General features: G+C 32.4%; 1 protein-coding gene across 3 annotated transcripts; it reads right to left on the bottom strand.

Annotated features, from left to right (window-relative positions):
• Positions 1 to 1,257: 1,257 nt before the first annotated feature.
• LOC145324789 (innexin inx2-like) lies at positions 1,258 to 20,614 on the bottom strand. Of its 3 annotated transcripts, XR_013881327.1 has the most exons (18): positions 20,475 to 20,614; positions 19,818 to 19,914; positions 19,160 to 19,219; positions 18,270 to 18,358; positions 17,898 to 17,966; positions 17,379 to 17,450; positions 16,715 to 16,764; positions 16,324 to 16,383; positions 15,497 to 15,537; positions 14,938 to 15,020; positions 13,897 to 14,032; positions 13,450 to 13,540; positions 12,577 to 12,641; positions 11,000 to 11,102; positions 10,465 to 10,503; positions 9,131 to 9,170; positions 7,914 to 8,018; positions 1,258 to 1,565 (listed from the first exon to the last, which is right to left on the bottom strand). XR_013881327.1 is itself a non-coding variant. In XM_080167427.1 (17 exons), exons 1-17 carry the CDS (start codon positions 20,568 to 20,570, stop codon positions 1,533 to 1,535), a joined length of 1,224 nt encoding a protein of 407 aa, XP_080023553.1. In that variant the 5' UTR covers positions 20,571 to 20,614; the 3' UTR covers positions 1,258 to 1,532. The 3 variants fall into 3 exon arrangements, 2 of the variants coding, with proteins under 2 accessions (XP_080023553.1, XP_080023554.1); XM_080167427.1 differs by lacking the exon at positions 7,914 to 8,018; XM_080167428.1 differs by lacking the exon at positions 1,258 to 1,565 and having other exon boundaries at positions 7,913 to 8,018.
• Between the last annotated feature and the right edge of the window lie 48 nt (positions 20,615 to 20,662).

Below are 20,662 nucleotides of genomic sequence, written 5' to 3'. Positions count from 1 at the left end.
TTTGGTCATCCTAGCTGCAAAATTGGCCGTTCTACAGCTATTTTAATATTTAGCGGCTGGCCGCTAAAAAGCGGCTAAGGAGCGGTCTGACTGCTGTGACTAGAAAAAGTAATTTTCTCTAAAAATACACATGAACCATCAGAAAAAAAATTTATGTCTCTAACTGTAACAGGAGCCAAGATAGAGGGGGAGTCTCTTGGAGCCCCCCCCCCTCCGATCTATTAAGGTGGGAATTGGGGCCCGATCTGTAAGGGTTAAGTACAACAACAGATTTGTAAAAAGCTGCAAGAGAAATGCCAATGACAAAAGTATTTAATTGATTGAAAAGATTTTGTTATAGACAATTGAATTTAAATAATAATAATATAAGAAGGTTTTTTTGTTAGTTTTTTTCAGTGGTGCTATATTAGCCAGCTTAGAGAAACATTTTATCAGGGAATGCGATAATCCCTCTCAATATCCACATATTCTGCATTTATTGTATTATCTTTGGTTCCACGACAAACGTAGGAGTCCCAAACGTAGGAGTGGAAAAACATCGGAGTGGACAAATGCAGGAGTCCCAAACGTCGGAGTGGGACAAATGCAGGAGTGGGACAAACATCGGAGTGGAAAACGCAGGATTTTTGGGACAAACGTCGGAGTGGACAAACACAGGAGTCCCAAATTTTTTTTTCAATTTTGAATTTTTCTTTTATTTTGATTTTTTTTTCAATTTAGATTTTTTTTCAATTTTGAATTTTTTTTCAATTTTGAATTTTTTATACAACCCCCCCCCCCCCTCCCTCGGTCCCCTTATTTTTCTTAGTTAGATTAGGTTAGGTTATAGGCCAGGGGGCCGAGCGCTGCGGCTAGGCAGGCTAGGGGGCCGAGCACTGCAGCCATAACCATTATTTTGTAGACATGGGTATAAAAAAATTTCAAAATTGTCATATTATTAAAATAGTGGACACTCCTGCGTTTTACTTAAGCAATGTCCACTCCGACGTTTGGGACTCCTGCGTTTGGGACTCCTGCGTTTGTCCACTCTGACGTTTGGGACTCCTACATTTGGGGTAGGACAGTTTCTTTAACAACAGATTTAAAAGTTTAACTTGCTTTTTCTCTAAATTAAGCATTTTTTTACATGGAATATTTTCAAGCTACTTTGAATATCAATAAAACAAGGATGACAACATCCATTAAAGCGACTCACTCAGAAACTGTAAGACAACCGAACATTAACACTTGTGGAGTGTCAGAACTGAATAATCAGAATTTATCAGAAATTAAATTTTTATTGAAACAATTATTTCACAATTTAGAGGCATAACATGGTTAAAAAGAGTGAATAAATAATTTTAAACTTTTTTTTAAATTAAAACTCAATAAATAAATTTAAAAAGCCCTAATATTGTACATAACAAAAGGGCGGAACTTAAACATAAAAGTTAATTGATTAAACTCTAAAACTACATAAAACATTGCAAAAATTTAGGAAATTTTAAATTCACAAAAAATCCATTTTTTTCTGATCCACAAGTAACTTCTTCTTACATAGCAGCGGAAGATCTGGAATTTTTATCCTACAAAAATAGAGCAATATCAACAATTATATTCATTAGATCTTTTCATGAAAATACCCTTTCTCGAATTTCATTCTTCTGCTAACCTAAAAAGTTACTTTAGGGGCCTAGAAATACATGTACAAAATTTCAGCTCTTTATCTCTACTGGCGACCTAGCGCCAGGCATGTAAAATATCAACAGATAACGGTAGCACGGCGGTTTTAACAATATCTCAGTAATGTGCAGGTTTTAAGCTCTTCTGCATATTTCAATTTAAACACATAAGGCCAAAGATATTATATTCAAAAAATCTTTTGTCAAAGTCTACTCTACACCTAGCGCCAGTCAGTTTTCTAAAATCATGCATTTTATACCTGTGAAAAATGAAATCGCCAGCGCTAGGTGTAGAGTAGACTTTGACAAAAGATTTTTGGGATATCATATCTTAGGCCTTATGTGTTTAAGTTGAAATATGCAGAACACCTAAATTCCCCTTCCAAGCCATTCTCTATGCATTTTAAATTTTTTTATGAAATAACGGGATTTCAAAACTGCCTTTTGAAAAGGCCTAAAAAGTATCTTTTTTTGTCCCTTTTTTCACTGTTTATAGTTACAACTTATTAAGATATAATTCTCAGTTAAAAAAAAATCAGCGCTTCCAGCACCAAAGCCAGCAAAAACAGGCAGTTAAACTTCTGTACCCCGACTTAACCCCCTAACAGAACCCCCCCTCTATCTCGGCTCCTGTTACAGATAGAGACTTAAAACTTTTTTCTGGTGGTTCATGTGTATTTTTAGAGAAAATTACTTTTCTAGTCATAGCGGTCAGACTGCTCCTTATCCGCTTTTTAGCGGCCGGCAGCTAAATATTAAAACTGCTGTAGATCAGCCAATTTTAAAGCTAAGAAAACCAAATTTTATAACGAACTATTATTTTTTATAACAAAAAATACCTTTCTGACCATCGCCAAAAAACAACAAATAACGGAAACCGCCAATTTTAGCGGTAAAATGGCGGTTGGCGGCGCTAAATAATATTTTCATCTGTTTATAGTTACAATTTATTAAGATATTATTCTCAGTTAAAAAACATTGGCGCTTCCAGCAACAAAACCGGCAAAAACAGGCAGTTAAACTTCTGTACCCCTACTTAACCCCCTAACAGACCCCCCCCCCTCTATCTCGGCTCTTGTTACAGATAGAGACATAAAACTTTTTTCTGGTGGTTCATGTTTATTTTTAGAGAAAATTACTTTTTCTAGTCATAGCGGTCAGACCGCTCCTTATCCGCTTTTTAGCAGCCAGCTGCTAAATATTAAAACTGCTGTAGAGCAGCCAATTTTAAAGCTAAGAAAACCAAATTTTATGACGAACTATTATTTTTTATAACAAAAAAATACCTTTTCTGACCATCGCCAAAAAACGACAAATAACGGAAACCGCCAATTTTGGCAGTAAAATGGCGGTTGGCGGCGCTAATTAATATTTTTATCTGTTTATGATCACAATAAAAGAATACAAAAATTGGCTGATTAAGGTCCGGAAAGGGGCAACACAGTTAATTGTTGAAACTAATGTAATAGATTTTTATTTTAGTCAGATGCCAGACGCAGGCAATTAAATAAATTAACATTTAGAAATAGGAAAGAAAACAAAGTCATTCCTAATTAGGACAGAAGTCACTGGAAATTGATCTAATTGATCTAAGGAAGGCTACTTATGTCCTTCATCTAACAAAATCTAACTTAAGGGAGATGACTTATGTCCTTTGTCTGACAAAACTTAGCTTTTCTATCCTTCACATAGCAAAACCTTTTCTGTCCTTCACATAGCAAATTCTTGCAAAACATAGCAAATTCTTGCAAAACATTGCAAATTATTGGAAAACTTAGCTTTTCTGTCCTTCACATAGCAAATTTTTGCAAAATATAGCAAATTATTACAAAACATAGCATATTCTTGCAAAACATAGCAAATTCTTACAAAACATAGCAAATTCTTGCAAAACATAGCAAATTCTTGCAAAACTTAGCAAATTCTTGGAAAACTTAGCTTTTCTGTCCTTCACATAGCAAATTCTTGCAAAACATAGCAAATTCTTGCAAAACAAAGCAAATTCTTGCAAAACATAGCAAATTCTTGCAAAACATAGCAAATTCTTGCAAAACATAGCAAATTCTTGCAAAACATAGCAAATTCTTGCAAAACATAGCAAATTCTTGCAAAACATAGCAAATTCTTGCAAAACATAGCAAATTCTTGCAAAACATAGCAAATTCTTGCAAAACTTAGCTTTTCTGTCCTTCACATAGCTAATTTTTGCAAACCATAGCAAATTCTTGGAAAACTTAGCTTTTTTGTCCTTCACATAGCAAATTCTTGCAAAACATAACAAATTCTTACAAAACATAGCAAATTCTTGCAAAACATAGCAAATTCTTGCAAAACATAGCAAATTCTTGCAAAACATAGCAAATTCTTGCAAAACATAGCAAATTCTTACAAAACATAGCAAATTCTTGCAAAACATAGCAAATTCTTACAAAACATAGCAAATTCTTGCAAAACATAGCAAATTCTTACAAAACATAGCAAATTCTTGGAAAACTTAGCTTTTCTGTTCTTCACATAGCTAATTCTTGCAAAACATAGCAAACTCTTACAAAACAGAGCAAATTCTTGGAAAACTTAGCTTTTCTGTTCTTCACATAGCTAATTCTTGCAAAACATAGCAAACTCTTACAAAAAATAGCAAATTCTGATTAAACATAGCAAATTCTTACAAAACATAGCAAATTCTTACAAAACATAGCAATTTCTTGCAAAACATAGCAAATTCTTGCAACAAGGGTCCCAAACTCAAAAACAAAGTTTCAGCGCGATCCGACCACCGGTTCTTGAGATACGATGACCTGGTGTCCTTGGTACTGACGGTAAGATTTGGGAAATGTTTCAAATTCAAAGTCCAAAAATATTTTGACTTTTAGTCAAATTTTTGAAGAAAAATACCCAGGTGACACCACCTACTGAGAGGACACCAGGTCGAAAATATTCTAAGTGTCAAAAAATTTTTGGAATTAACCAAATTTACTAAGGATTCGAACCATTTCCCAAATCTTACTGTCGGTACCAAGGACACCCCGTATCTCAAGAACCTGTGGTCGGATCACGCTGAAACTTCACTTTTGAGATTGGGACCCCTATTGCAAGAATTTGCTATGTTTTGCAAGAATTTGCTATGTTTTGTAAGAATTTGCTATGTTTTGCAAGAATTTGCTATGTTTTGTAAGAATTTGCTATGTTTTGTAAGAATTTGCTATGTTTTGCAAAAATTAGCTATGTCAAGGACAGAAAAGCTAAGTTTTTCAAGAATTTGCTATGTTTTGTAAGAGTTTGCTATGTTTTGTAAGAATTTTCTATATTTTGCAAGAATTTGCTATGTGAAGGACAGAAAAGCTAAGTTTTGCAAGAATTTGCTATGTTTTGCAAGAATTTGCTATGTTTTGTAAGAATTTGCTATGTTTTGCAGGAATTTGCTATGTTTTGTAAGAATTTGCTATGTTTTAAAAGAATTTGCTTTGTTTTGCAAGAATTTGCTATGTTTTGTAAGAATTTGCTATGTTTTGCAAGAATAAGCTATGTGAAGGACAGAAAAGCTATGTTTTGCAAGAATTTGCTATGTTTTGCAAGAATTTGCTATGTTTTGTAAGAATTTGCTATGTTTTGCAAGAATTTGCTATGTTTTGTAAGAATTTGCTATGTTTTGCAAGAATTTGCTATGTTTTGCAAGAATTTGCTATATTTTGCAAGAATTTGCTATGTTTTGCAAGAATTTGCTATGTTTTGTAAGAATTTGCTATGTTTTGCAAGAATTTGCTATGTTTTGTAAGAATTTGCTATGTTTTGCAAGAATTAGCTATGTGAAGGACAGAAAAGCTAAGTTTTTCAAGAATTTGCTTTGTTTTGCAAGAATTTGCTATGTGAAGGACAGAAAAGCTAAATTTTCCAAGAATTTGCTATGTTTTGCAAGAATTTGCTATGTTTTGCAAGAATTTGCTATGTTTTGCAAGACTTTGCTATGTTTTGCAAGAATTTGCTATCTTTTCCAAGAATTTGCTATGTTTTGTAAGAATTTACTATGTTTTGCAAGAGTTTGCTTTGTTTTGTAAGAATTTGCTATGTTTTGCAAGAGTTTGCTATGTGAAGGACAGAAAAGCTAAGTTTTCTAAGAATTTGCTATGTTTTGTAAGAATTTGCTATGTTTTGCAAGAATTTGCTATGTTTTGTAAGAATTTGCTATGTTTTGCAAGAATTTGCTATGTTTTGCAAGAATTTGCTATGTGAAGGACCAATAACCATTTTTATGCAAGATTTTGTGAAGGATCAAAAGGCTAGGTTTTGTGAGGTGAAGGGAGGCTACTTATGTCCTCAATCTTGCAAAATCTTTGTTAAGGGAGGCATATTATGCCCTTCATCTAACAAATTCTCACATAAGGAAGGCTACTTATGTCCTTCCTAGGAAGGTGACTTCTGTCCTAATTTAGGAATGACTTTGTTTTCTTTCCATGTTCCTAGAAATATTGTCAATTTGTCTACAAAGGGTTAAAAACAAAATCAAAATATACAAATCTAATTGTTAAAAACATTAAGATGATCTTTTCCATCCTATTACACATTATCTTTCTTATTTTCCTTTTCAAATGCAAGATGTATTTTCAAAATTTAACTGTTGATAGAAAGATTCTGGATCATTGACAGAAAATGAAGTTGCTGGTGATTCTTATGTGCTAGTATGCATAAAATGACTTTAGAAATGTCTTCTGATTTTAGTTGAAAGGTGGATACAATAAGTGAAGGACCTATTTTGATAGTATCTAACAAAAAAAAGTTTATAATCAGTGATAGTGAGAAAAATTGTGTCTATGGTTGTCTTTATATAAAATTTTGTAAAATATTTAATATTGATATAGTGTAAAAAATAATTGTAGTAATATTACCATTCTCCCCTTCAAGGACGTCCAATGTTTTTATTAGGCGGGGGGGGGGGGGGGGGGGGGAGGATATTTTATTTATGTTTTTATGTCTCTCTGTTTTTATGTTTCTCTGTACTGAAGGATCTCACTAACTGCTGAACTGATATGGTTCCCCATAACAGGGTAGCTTCTCTTAGGTCCTGGGAAGGTTTATAACTAATTTGGTGAGGGTAACACCACCTTCCCAAGAACTTGAAAATCTAGGAATCAATCTGATTTGACACACAAAAAGTGTAGAAAAGTATGAATAAATATATATGATAGATCACATGGTACCTTCTGAATAAATTTTGACAAATAAAATAAAAATGAGGGACAACAAAACTTATGTAGTACAATAAAAAAATATGGATTTTTTTTGTTATAAAAAATAATAGTTCGTCATAAAATTTGGTTTTCTTAGCTTTAAAATTGGCTGCTCTACAGTAGTCTTAATATTTAGCTGCTGGCCGCTAAAAAGCGGATAAGGAGCGGTCTGACCGCTATGACTAAAAATACACATGAACCACCAGAAAAAAGTTTTAAGTCTCTATCTGTAACAAGAGCCGAGATAGAGGGGGGGTTCTGTTAGGGGGTTAAGTAGGGGTACAGAAGTTTAACTGCCTGTTTTTGCCGGTTTGGGTGCTGGAAGCGCAAATTTTTTTTTAACTGAGAATAATGTCTTAATAAGTTGTAACTATAAACAGTGAAAAAAGGGACAAAAAAAGATACTTTTTAGGCCTTTTCAAAAGGCAGTTTTGAAATCCCGTTATTTCATAAAAAAAATTAAAATGCATAGAGAATGGCTTGGAAGGGGAATTTAGATGTTCTGCATATTTCAACTTAAACACATAAGGCCTAAGATATGATATCCCAAAAATCTTTTGTCAAAGTCTACTCTACACCTAGCGCTGGCGATTTCATTTTTCACAGGTATAAAATGCATGATTTTAGAAAACTGACTGGCGCTAGGTGTAGAGTAGACTTTGACAAAAGATTTTTTGGATATAATATCTTTAGCCTTATGTGTTTAAATTGAAATATGCAGAAGAGCTTAAAACCTGCACATTACTGAGATATTGTTAAAACCGCCGTGCTACCGTTATCTGTTGATATTTTACATGCCTGGCGCTAGGTCGCCAGTAGAGATAAAGAGCTGAAATTTTGTACATGTATTTCTAGGCCCCTAAAGTAACTTTTTAGGTTAGCAGAAGAATGAAATTCGAGAATGGGTATTTTCATGAAAAGATCTAATATTCATAAATAACAATAAAAAGCTTTAAAAAAACAATGATATAAAGTTTTGGTCAGTTTTGTCAAACAAATTTATTTTAATTTTCAAAGCATATCTTACTGAAGCAAATTATGGAGTTTTGAAGATTTAAAATCCTCAATTTAACAAAGAAGTTACTGGAATTTTTATCCACAGAGATACTCTAATCTTGTATTAACAGCAGCACTAGGTAGTAAAAATTGTAAAAAGGTTAATGGAAAATTTTCTTCACAGTTACAAGATGAACCATCTTATTATATAGAGCAGTAAGGTTTTTTGATAACTGCTGAACCGAATGTGTTCTCCATTTAAAGAAAGCTTCACATAGATTCTAGGAAGGATCTATTCGTGTGTGCCAAAGGATCTCGCAAACCACTGAACCTATATGGTTTTCCTTTACAGGATAGCTTCTCTTAAAAATTAGCTTATCTATTAATTTTGTAAGAAATTGGAAACAGCCATATACAGTCAAGGTTCTAATTTTCAGGAAAGCTTTGTATTGGTCAGGGTAAGATTTAAGCAGGGAAGGAGGGGACATTTGGCTGTTTATTACACTAGTTCTCAAAGTTGAGTGCAATCTGAAGAAGGGCTATTTTTGTGTATCATAACTGAGGATGTACATCAATTTATCAACCATTGTCTTATCTCTTGGTATCCCTGGATTTTAGACTTGTCATACAAAAATAAAGGTACTAAGAAAGAGAGGTAATGTCTGATTGAGCCAATAAGAGAATCGCATCGGTACATACATTTAATCTCATTGGTTGAAATTGTGTACACATTTTGTTACGAACGCATGTTTTTTTTCATTTTATACATAGCTTAGATAAAAGTCATCTGTAAACAGTATATTTTCTTAGTAGAAAGCTTTGCGGAATCGGACTTAATTGCCCAAAAATTTCGTCTTAAATTTGAAAGCTTCAAAGAGAGGTGGATTCTTTTTTTAAAAAGTTAGGCTGGCTACTCGCTGGTTAGGCAAAAATTTTTTTGTGAAAAATCCTCCAAAATCGCATAAAAAATTTACAAAAACTAAATAAAATCTTAAAAGGGTTATTAACATATGATTTTGTTTAATTTTTGTAGATTTTTAATGTGTTTTTGGATGATTTTTCACAAAAATAATTTTGCCTCACCAGCGAGTAGCGAGTCTATCAATTTTTAAAAATCCAAATCAGCTTGAGTCGAAAATAAACAATACTTTTGTCTGCTAGATATGTTCCTTCTTAGATTTGACGAAAAAAAGGGTTCAGAATATGCTTCTATATTATATTTCTAGTGATACAAATAATAAAAGAAACCTTAATGGGTAAAGCAGTGTACCCATCTCTTCTCGTCGCCCTAAATCAAATGAATTATTAATAGTAACTAAATCAAGAAAGTTTTGTATCAACAATGACTGTTTTAGGTGCTTTCCCCCCAAAGTACCTATCCAGCACTGAAAACTTCTTTTTTTTTCAAGTTAATTTTAAAGAGGGGTGTCTTTTTAGTATCGAAGCTACTCTATAATTCACTTTGTCTGTCCGTCCGTCAGTCAGTCCGTAACTCTATGGGGGAAATGGGATTTACTCAGCTCCTATAATAGATAGAAAGCTGAAACTTTTTGACAACATTCCCATCATGAAGTAGCACAATTAACTACAGAACTTCAAAGACGGTCGGACTCCTTTTTAGCAGGTTTAAGGCTATTTTTATATTTTCCACATTTTTCCCCATATCTTTGGTGTTTATTGTCCGATTTTCAAAATGTTTTCAGTTTAAGATATCAAAATAAAATTTCAAGTCGTTTGAAGAAAACAACAATGACGGTCAGACTGCCTTTTTACAGGTTTTTGGCTATTTAAATTTTTTTTCACATTTTTCCCAATATCTTTGGTGTTTATGGTCCGATCTTCAAAACTTTTTCAGTTAAAGATATCAAAATTAAATTTCCTGCCGTTTGAAGAAAACAACAATGACGGTCAGACTGCCCTTTTGCAGGTTTTTGGCTATTTTTATATTTTTTACACTTTTCCCAATATCTTTGGTGTTTAAGATCCGATTTTCAAAATATTTCAGTTATAGATATAAAAATTAAATTTCTGGCGTTTTAAGAAAAGAAATAATGGCGGTCAGACTGCCTTTTAGCAGGTTTTTGGCTATTTTTATATGTTTGACATATTTCCCCATATTTTGGTATTTTTGGTTTAATTTTCAAACTTTTTTGTGATGATAGTTTAAAAAATTCTCCCATTGTTATATGCATCTAGTATGTAATTTACTTAAACCGTCGTCATCATACAAAATAAAACAAGGTTGTGTGTTCATTTTCTCCAATAATGTAAACTTGATTTTAATAAATACACCTTAAATCTACTTGTACATATTCCCATCCACAATTTTTTGTGCTTCGCTATTTATGGATGTTGTCAACCTTGTTCCAATGTTTATCCTCTGCCTGACCTGCAGTGGCATAACACTGTGGGACTACTCAGTATTCAATATATCCTAACCTAACAAACCGGTGAATATAAACCCCAATTTGAATTTATTTAAAAATAAGATGGGGGAAGATGTTATTTGTGTAATAAGTCAATTTTTGGGAAGACGAGCTAATTGGATTAATTGTAAGAAATTATTTTTCGAAAATTTTTACCTAGTATTTATGCTCTCAAGAGAATCTAATTCTTCAAACCTAATCAAATTTAATTATAAGAACCTAGTAAAAGTGTCTGACTCTGATTATGACGCAAAAAAATAGCCAATGAGAGGCCAGTATACACTGTACTTGACCAATGGTAAAATTTATAGTGGCCTCTCATTGGCTAATTTTTTTTTACATCATAATCAGAGTCAGACACTTTTACTAGGTTTAATTATTATTGATTTATGGATATATTAAAGAATATGTAAATCTTAAGACTTTATATGTTAAAATAAATAAGAAATAGTTGTCGAGTTCAGTGGTCAACAGGCTTTCTGTGTTAAAGCACCAGTTACCAGGGCTCGGAATTCGGACGTCAGTCACGTGTAAGCCTAAGTGAAATAGTCAAGTTACTTAAACTTTAAAATTCAGCTGGTTGTCTAAATATGTTAGTAAACAGAAAATCCTTTCTTGAAGTTTTTTGTTGTTGCCCTCAATAGGTTTTAATTTTAAGGCTTACGTGCGACTGCCGAGCCCTGCCAGTTACCTTCTTCTAAGATCAATGATAAGGTCATGAAAAATGACAGGATTCATATTTTTGCTTAGTTGCATCAGGATAAACCAGTCACCAAACCACAGTTTTGACATCACTATAAAAATATGATTTGTTAGCCGTTATTGGATATTAAGGTACAAATATCTCATATATTTTAAAATACTTGCTTGTATATTTTTCAAGAAAAAATATGTACGTTATGTTAATGATAGATAAATTTTATTTTGAAAAATAATATTGATTTTTCATATGGTTGATCTCAATATAATATGGCATAATATTAAATAATGATTTCACTAATGAGACTCTATACATGATGCTCCTATTTGTTTATTTTGCTACTAGTTGCTTCGACCCTAGCTTATAGAAGAGCCCAAAACCATCTTAAGACATTAATAAAGCTTCCTTGAATAGTACAAACAAATCGGACCAACAATTTCGAAGATGTTTAGTTTTAGACAAAATCTTAAAGATTATAATTTGGATTAGCAAGTTTCCATTGGATAATAATGTATTTTTATAGCTTTTCTATAATTAGGGTCGGTCCGTCAGTACGTCTGTTACAGTTAGCTCTTTTCGTTAATTTAAACAGGTTAAAATTGTCCTATCGATTTCAAACTTTGCATACTGATTCCTATAACAGTCAGGTACGACTTAGAAAGCGCAGAAACTCTATAGTCGTTACCAGAAAGTCACGTCCATTTAAAACAAGCTGATTTTTAACTTTTTAAACAACAATATTTTTAATGTTAAAATTATCCTATTCGTCTATTTTTTATACTGATTCCTATTACAACAAGGTATAGTGTTATAAGCGAAGCATCTCGATAATCGAGACCTTAAACAGTAACATTTATTCAATCAGTTTTGCAACAAATTTACTTACAATTTTGAATAGATATATGCATTAATATTCAGATTATTCAGTTATGACACTCTACAAGTGTTAATTTTAATGTGTTGCTTTTATGGATGTTGTCATCCTTGTTAATCATTAGTTTATGTTTTACTTTGGAGTTTTAATTATTGTGTTTTAGACCTAAAAAAGGTGTTTGACTGAATATTAATTTTAAAGTTTAACAAAACTTTTCTACATTTATTATATGTTCGTCACGGTACGGATAGCTTTATACTTTATTTAGCTTTATTATATTCTACTTTCAACATAGCATGATGATTACTATAACAATTTCACACAATTTGCTTTGAATCATGAATTCTAACTAAAATATTATCAAATTCATATCAAGAGCGCTGGAACTCTTTGTTACATATAAATGTTCGTTTGTCCGACTGTCTGTTAATTTGAGCTTTAGTTTTATTAATAGTGTTCACTCCTATTGTAAATTTGGTCATGAAAGAGACGTCCTTTCCATTCGAAACCTTGCTGTGTAATTCTTATAGCAGTAGAAAATAAACATGAGTTTTAACATATCCACGAATATCAAAGTAAAAGTCATAAAATAAATACAAGTTTTGTTAACCAAACTAGTTTTAATCTTATAATTTTGCATTTAATATCCACGGATAACTGTATATAACACGAATCAATAAATAACCATAGTTACCATAGCTCAAATCATCTGTGTCATTTGAAGTTGCTCTTCCACAGAATATCAGGAACCTTGTTCTTCTAAAATTATAAAATTAGTGAAGTATTTTTCCAGTATGGGTGTTAAACTTACATTTATTTTCGGGGCCAGACTGAAAAACCATGTATTGTATCGCAATATTAACAACAAATCTATAGTATAGACACCATTGGTTGATTTTCAATGGCCTAATAGAAAGGTTGCATTAGGTGGTTGCGATGGGGAGTTACAGTTATTTAACCCTTTCTCCCTATAGTATTTTTACTCTAATATATCAACAAGTTTCTTAAAATAATAAATACTTTACTAAATCTATTATAGTATTGTTGGTTTGGGCGGACAAATCTTAAATTAATCTTAGAGTTTTTCATTTTACTGTTAAAGATGTCCATAAATAGTTCTTTCTTTCTGTGAATGATGGTGTGTACCAAAAGATCTCGTTAACTGCTAAAACAAACTTCTTATAGGACCCGGAAAGAGGGAATGCTACCTCAAACATTATAAAAAAATCCTCCCGTCACCAACAATTTTTAAAATCGAAGATTTTCTATAATTAGGGTAGGTCCTTCTATCCGGAACGGATAGCTTTATTCGTTAATTTAGGCATGTTACAATTGTCCTATCGATTTCAAACTTTGCATGGTGATTCTTGTAGTAGTTAAGAACGATTTTTAAGGATGTTGTCATCCTTGTTTTTACTGTTTCTTCTTTAAATGGTTGTGGGATCACCCTATCCCCCCCGCCCCCCCCCCCCCAGCACCCCCATTATATCTTACTCGAGGTCCTCTAGAGTGCAGCTGCTAGTTAATTTAGGGAGTAGCTGCCCTTTAAAGATATATAAATACTTACAACGATAAGATGGTGATGATTCTAAAAACAAAGAATAGCGTGGTCCAACAGATTAGTACCAGAAACCAAAACCAAAGAAATATATAGATCTAATCAATTTTGATATAAACATAAATGATAATCTTTAAATATGAATGTTAACAATTCAGCTACGCCCCTAGAGGCCTCTAGGGTAAATGAGGAAAAGGGGAGGTCGAAGAGGGTGGTGAGTCAACAAACAAAGTCGGGAGAGGGTGGGGGGTATCTTTTTCCAGGGGCGATTTCTATTTGGATGGCAGAAGTACCCTTCTTTAAATAGTTATAAAACATCCCTCAACTTAAAAAGCTTCACTGTAAAGGTGAACCATATCGGTTAGCGGTTAGTGGGAGCATTCGGTACAAACAAGTGGATAGACAGACAACCATCCTATAATTGGCATTGTTTTAATAGTTGTTTATAATATTCCTTTTCATTAATGATATTGATGGGTAGGATACAAAGTCCATCATGTCTTGCAATTGTACCAGAAGGTCCGTATTTATGGAAGGTGCATTTGGAAACTTTAGGAAACACTTTCGCCATCGGATCTATTCGTTCTTGGTCCTTAAAAAAATAGTTTAGGATTAGTTTATTAAAACTAGCGGCCACAGCACCCCTTAGACGTCTTTCGTGGTTATAGGGAATTTAATCTTAGTCTTTAAAAAAATGTTTTAAAGTTGCAGGTGGATTTTTTTCTAGTGGCGCTTTCTTTGGGAGAGTGATGGTACCCGACCCAAAATAATCAAAAAGTTTTCCTGGACCTAGGATATGCTTAAATATAAAGGAGAACTATATCGGTCCAGGGGTTAGGGAGATCTATTTCAACACACAAACACACATATAAACAGAAAATCATCCTGTTACTTTTATATAAGGATGATAGCAAATTATAGTATTTAATGAAAAGCCTTTTATATATATAGAAAATTAAACATATTTTGAACATATAGACTAAGAGATATAAGTTTTCCGGAATTGTAATGTAGGGAGTAGATTTGAAATCTGCATCAAATTTTAAGGATTTTTTATAAAATTCGTTTCTTGTATAATTCTTTATCTAAAAGCGGAAATACAAATTAAGTTAATTAATTTTGGCATCCGTGATTGGTGGATTTAAAAAATCTGCGCTCTGATTGGATGTCGTACATCATTCAACCAATTAGAGCGCAGGTAGTTTAAAATCCACCTATCCTATTGGTCAAAATTAATTAACTTAAAATGTATTTCCGCTTTTAGATAAAGAATTTTACAAAAAACGAATTTTATAAAAAAAATCCTTAAAATTTGATGCAGATTTCAAATCTACTCCCTACATTACAATTCCGGAAAACTTATATCTCTTAATATAGACTTTAAAATTTTATTGTCTATTAAAAAGTTTGTATTTTAAATCATATATTTAAACATTAGGACAGTTATCAAGTAAAAATGCCATGTCTTGACGTAAGAAAATGCTTTAAATTATTTACCTCTAATCCAGAAATTCTAATAATATTAAAGCCATAAGTTGAAAATTCTCCCCCAAGGAAATAATCCATAAGGAACATTTGTCCTACAAAATATAATTATTTGTAAAATAAATGATTATGTGTATGGGGAAATATTTGTACAATTATTCTTTTGAATGGATTGCAGTATTAAAGAAAAAGAATAGAGGGGGCATAAGGTACTCTGCCCTAAGGGTGGGAACCATGTCCCGATGTTATATTGGGTCTTTGAAATCAGCAAATTGCATCTAAAATATAGACACAGCCGAGTCTCTACAAAATTCAGAAAGCAATTAACTAGCAGACGAAAAGAGTTCCCACTACTTGGGAGGGACAGGTAGTTGTCTGGATTCTGGATTAGTATGAGGCACAAAATAATAGAAAATGAATATTTATCTCTGCTTCTGTGACAATTAGTCATAATGTTTGAAGTTATATTCAGAACTATGAATTAAAAAATAAGTATCCTCCCCATTTTTCATATTATATACTCAAAAGCCTTTATCCGAAGCCGCTTGTTAATTACTAAATAAATACTTACCTAATATATTTCCAATATTTAATATTTCACACAAAATAAATCTAAAATTATAATTTTATTCATAAATAACAAAATATCTAACTGCGTACCCACATTACGAGAAGAATTAAAGCTGTAGTAAGAAGTAAATGTCAACAAAAGTTACTTTTTAAAATAACATGTTATCTATAATACAAAGTAGAATGATGTCTGTCCGTCCGTCTGTCCGTCCCTTAAGATCTCGGCAACCACTGAACCGATTGGATTCTACTCTTCAGGGAATATACCTACTGGTTCTGTGGTGGTTTTAGGCTTTTTTTATGGGGTGGGACACCCCCCAACCCCCCCCAAAAAAAAAAAAAAAAAAAAAATCCCACCCATTTTTTTTCCCTGAAGATTTCCCTGGTCCTTTTTTTTTGCTGAAGATTTCCTTGGTCCTTTTTTTTGCTGAAGATTTCCTTGGTCCTTTTACGAATTTCACCAAAATTTTTTTTTTGATCACCTCTTGGGGCAAAGTCCCTAGAGGCTAGGGGTGAAGCCGCTAGTTATTTTATAAACCAACTGATGTTTTTTAGATTTAAACAATTAAACACAGTGTATTGAATTCATATTACATGTCTATGATTATTTGAAACACAGCTAAACCGATATCAATTCATTTAAAATATATCTTTTAAATATTTGTCAAATTTAAAACTTGAACTAATAATTTCCATTTATTTTTTGTTAAACAAGGTTCATTATGTCCACAAAAGAATAGTTTGATATTGGATGACATTGGTCAGTTTACAAAAGATAATCCTTGTTCAGGGAGTAGCTGCGATACTGAATCATCATAGTCAACTTACTTTGAAACATAAATGTTATGCGCATGTAACGTCCTTGTTAGATAATTCACCACTAATTTCCTGAATATTAAATATTTGGGTGAAAATATTTGTTCTCTCCATGTTGTGACTTGAAAAGGTTGCGTGATTTTTATTTTTATTTTTAAAAGATTTTTTTTTAAATCTACGAATTGAATTGTCCTATTAAAATAGAACATGAATACGCATATATAGATAAATTTACAATAAGGAGAGAGATATGATATTAAAAAAAAACAATTTTTCTTTCATCTTTTTTTGTTGCTCTTAAATTAAATTCCCTTGTAGATGTATTATTATATTTTTTCATGGTATTTTTACTGTACTTTTATGAATAATGTCATTCTTGTTCATTTCTAGTCCAGAAAATTACCTTTTATTAATTGTCATTTCTGCTCCGTCTAATATATAACCATTCAAATCCTAAGATATTAGAATATTATTTCTCGTATTCATTCGAATCCGGTGGATAGGAACCGGTTCTCATCCATACGAAAAAACTATGTCTAGCATCGTATTATATCCAGCTTTCTACGAATATAAAAATGTACAATCATAAGATTAAAACCAGTTTTTTAGCCGGTGCCTTCGGCACCCCAGGGCTAAAAAAAACTAGTTTTAATCTCATAATTGTATTTTCTATATCCGCGGAAAGCCGTTTATAATACGATGCGAGAAATAACTATTAACACTCTTGGAGTTTAAAACTCCATCAACCTCCAAAACCTCCTTTATTACAAATCAGATAAAATTTAGTCCATCACCCGCTAAAGTTGAACCATACCATCCCTATTATTGATTCAGAATTATATTCCCACTAGATTAAAAAGCCTGGATGTTCAATATATTGTTCAACAGAATACATAAGACATAATTTAGACCTTTTTAGAGAAAATCTGATTAAACTTCAAATTCTATTTCCTTATTGTGCATGATTAGAATTCATTCAAATAACCTTTTTTCGGTTAACAGAACTTTAGACGTACATACATACATGTCTTAATTATAGAGTTGATATGCTACTTGTAAGTCTTTACCTGAAGTAACATTCCAAGTTTTCCTCCTTCCCAATTCTCCCATATGAAATGGGGAATATAGCATAGCAGAGCCTTAAATATTAGTTTCTATCTATGTTAAACTGTCAAATTGATAAACATAATTCAACTTGATACACTGACTTTCTTAAACAGCAATTCGATATGCAGTAATAATCAAGAATCTTGATTAGAAAGTGAAGAAGAATTTACGATGGCAAAAAAACATTGCAGTGAGCACTGAGATTAATATTTCGGACATCTAAATTTATTCTTCGAGATTAATATTCCCTCCTTTAAATCCTTTTTCACCTAATTAATTTATCAACCCCCAACCGTTCAGTTATGATTTAAGAAATCTATATCATGTGCATTTACTGATAAAGTTACCAGTATGTTTATAAATGTAAGATCAATATCATACTGTAATGGAACCAAAAAGTTTAGATTATAGTTTCAACATATATCTCTATGGTTTGTGAGAAAGATGTTAGTACTAAAATTAACCGCTAGGCTACCCACCTGAAAGAAAAGAACAAAAGCCACCCATTGGTACCAGGCATGTCTTATCTCATCTCCGTCGTTGGTTACCTAAATTATATTACCGTGACTTTATTTGAAAAATTAAATAAAACTGTTTTTCAATATTAACAATGAGTAAGAAACATATAAATTTACACATATCCTTATAAGAAAGTCACAGGTTAAAATTGTCTGATTGTCTGTCTGTGTGTACTTAAGGATCTCACTAACTGCTGAACCGATAAGGTTCCCTTTCATAGTGTAGCTTCTTATTGGTCCTGGGAAGGCTAATAGCTAATTTGGGAAGGGTACAACCACACTCCAAAGATAAATCAACCCTAGAAAAAATGACCACTTCAATTTTTGTCTTACCTTAACAAGTCCATAATCATATGTATTAATTTCTGGTATAAGTGGATAAGGTCCAACTCCTGGATGGGCATAGTCACGTCCCAAGCGACCTTGGGTAAGCATAATCAATAAATTTGTCAGTCAAAGGTATCAATGCTGATTTCAGTTGGTTCTATATTAATTCTAGTGGTTAAACTTTTGCATGAATATGATATGTAGATGAAAATAAGAGAATAGTATAGTTCATCCCTAAGACATTTAAAGGATTTCACTGAATGGCGATGCTGTGAGTATTGGTGCAAAAAAATAAACACAGTATAACGTAACAAAAAAAATTAGCCAATGAGAGGCCGTTATTGACCAATGGTAAAATTTATAGTGGCCTCTCATTGGCTAATTTTTTTTGTTACGTCATACTGTGTTCATTTTTTTGCACCAATTCTCACAGCATCCTTAATGGCAAATTATATTCTCATCCTTCAACAGAGGGTTGTTTTCCATAGAGATTTTTTCCAGGTTTTAAAAGAACAATTGTAGTTTTCTTTCTTCATTTCTACGGTTTATGAGAATTATGAAAATATCTTTATACATGTGAAGATAATGATAGGGCTTTCATAAGATTTTCCTTCTGCTGATGTAAGGATGAAATTTTCAAGATTATCTACTTTTGCTACTACACTATTTTTGGATGGAAGAAAGTATTATGTGAGTGAATACAATTATTAATTGTTCAGGTAGAGTAAAAGGTAGAGTAAAAGTTCCATGGATCCAGCAATATGAAATATTTATACCTGTTAATTGTGCAGGTAGAGTAAAAGTTCCATGGATCCAGCAATATGAAATATTTATACCTGTTAATTGTGCAGGTAGAGTAAAAGTTCCATGGATCCAGCAATATGAAATATTTATACCTGTTAATTGTGCAGGTAAAGTAAAAGTTCCATGGATCCAGCAATATGTCTTAAATACACCTATGAACAATCATACTATTCAAGATTATCTATCCTTGATATAAAAGTACAAGGCTTTCTGTCTGTCTGTACTTAAGGATCTTGCTAACCTTTGAACCAATATGGTTCTCCTTTACAATTTAGCTTCTCCAGGAAAGGTTTATAACTAATTTTTGTGGGAGTACCAACACCCTCAAAAGGAAAATGATTACCCCCCCCCCTAAATATTTTACCTTTTTGTGTTTTAAAACTAAAATTAATAATGGGGATGGACGTCAATTTCCCCTCCTCCTAACCTCAATTACCCCTAAATGCTTTTCGCCGATTGAATTAAAGCATGTAGGATAAGGACAATCCATAAGCCTATGTTAGAGAATATGGCAACTGTAGAAAATAAAGTAGAAGGAGGTTGAATTCTTCAACCATGATTTTATGATAATCTACATTGTAAAGGCGAACCATATCGGTTCAGGACTTAGTGAGATCCTTCGGAACAGACAGACAGGCAAACATACACAGACCTTGTAACTTTTATATAAGAATTATAAAATTTCAATGGAAAGCTTATTTTGCCACATTTTTAAAAGTAGTATGTAACATTATTGTAATGTTTATAAACCTGCAGGTACTCCTTCTATAACACAGTCAATTGGATCTCCCCAGTATTGCTTGGCTGTTGTCAATACACTGCACACTAGCAGTATGGCGAAGGTATACTAAAACAGAGAATTGAGTTAGTGCAAGCAACAGAAGTTTGACAAAATAACAATATGATTGAATCTTATTATAGTCCCTATCAAAAATGACGCCATAAAATACAAATGACCAACGATAGGCCAATACACAGACTAAATTACAAATGGCATGCTAGTATATATTTTAATTGACCAATGGTAGGCCAGTAAGGCATAATAATAGGTATTTAAAAAGCTTCAATTTGAATACACTTTAATGGAAGTCCTAACTTTGCATGGAAATAAATTGCACCTGATTATGTGCTAATGCACTTTCATTCATTGTTTTTCAAAACTGTTACTACACATTGGGGAGCAGGGACATTTCTTTATTATTTTTGGTAATAGGTAGCCCCGCAGGGGCAGAGCATGGCATGTAAAAGCCCGCAGGATTAGGGTCCCATTCCGAAATAGTAATAGGACAAAAAACTAACCTTCTTCCACCCCCCCCCCCCCCCAACACTTATTTTTTTAAATTAGTGCTTGCTTTAATAAATTGAAAATAATTCCCAACCTTCCAAAAATGAAAAAAAATCTAAAACCTGATAATGTAGTCTAAATGTAGTGTTGTCAATGATGCATCTTTCTATCTGGAAGAAAGGCCTGTATCCGCCTAATAACTGGAATAATGATGACATTTTTCACAACAAAAATCTTATAGTATTTTCTTTGGTTTATCAAATTATCTGAAAATTTCAAATTTGTTATTTCACTTTTGTTTTTAAAAAAA

The sequence above is a fragment of the Acartia tonsa genome, chromosome 7, assembly GCF_053477335.1.
Source record: "Acartia tonsa isolate MP-2025a chromosome 7, ASM5347733v1, whole genome shotgun sequence".
NCBI lineage: Eukaryota > Metazoa > Arthropoda > Copepoda > Calanoida > Acartiidae > Acartia > Acartia tonsa.
This window is presented reverse-complemented; position numbering and strand designations above follow the sequence as displayed.

What these genes read in the sequence shown, in the direction of transcription:
- LOC145324789 (XM_080167427.1), bottom strand. Translation starts at nt 20,570, where the DNA reads ATGTCATCATTATTCCAGTTATTAGGCGGATACAGGCCTTTCTTCCAG. An exon ending in ATGATTATGGACTTGTTAAG is followed by an intron (nt 17,967 to 18,269) that starts GTAAGACAAAAA and finishes AATATAATTTAG; the next exon opens with GTAACCAACGACGGAGATGA. An exon ending in CACAGATGATTTGAGCTATG is followed by an intron (nt 11,103 to 12,576) that starts GTAACTATGGTT and finishes ATATTTTTATAG; the next exon opens with TGATGTCAAAACTGTGGTTT.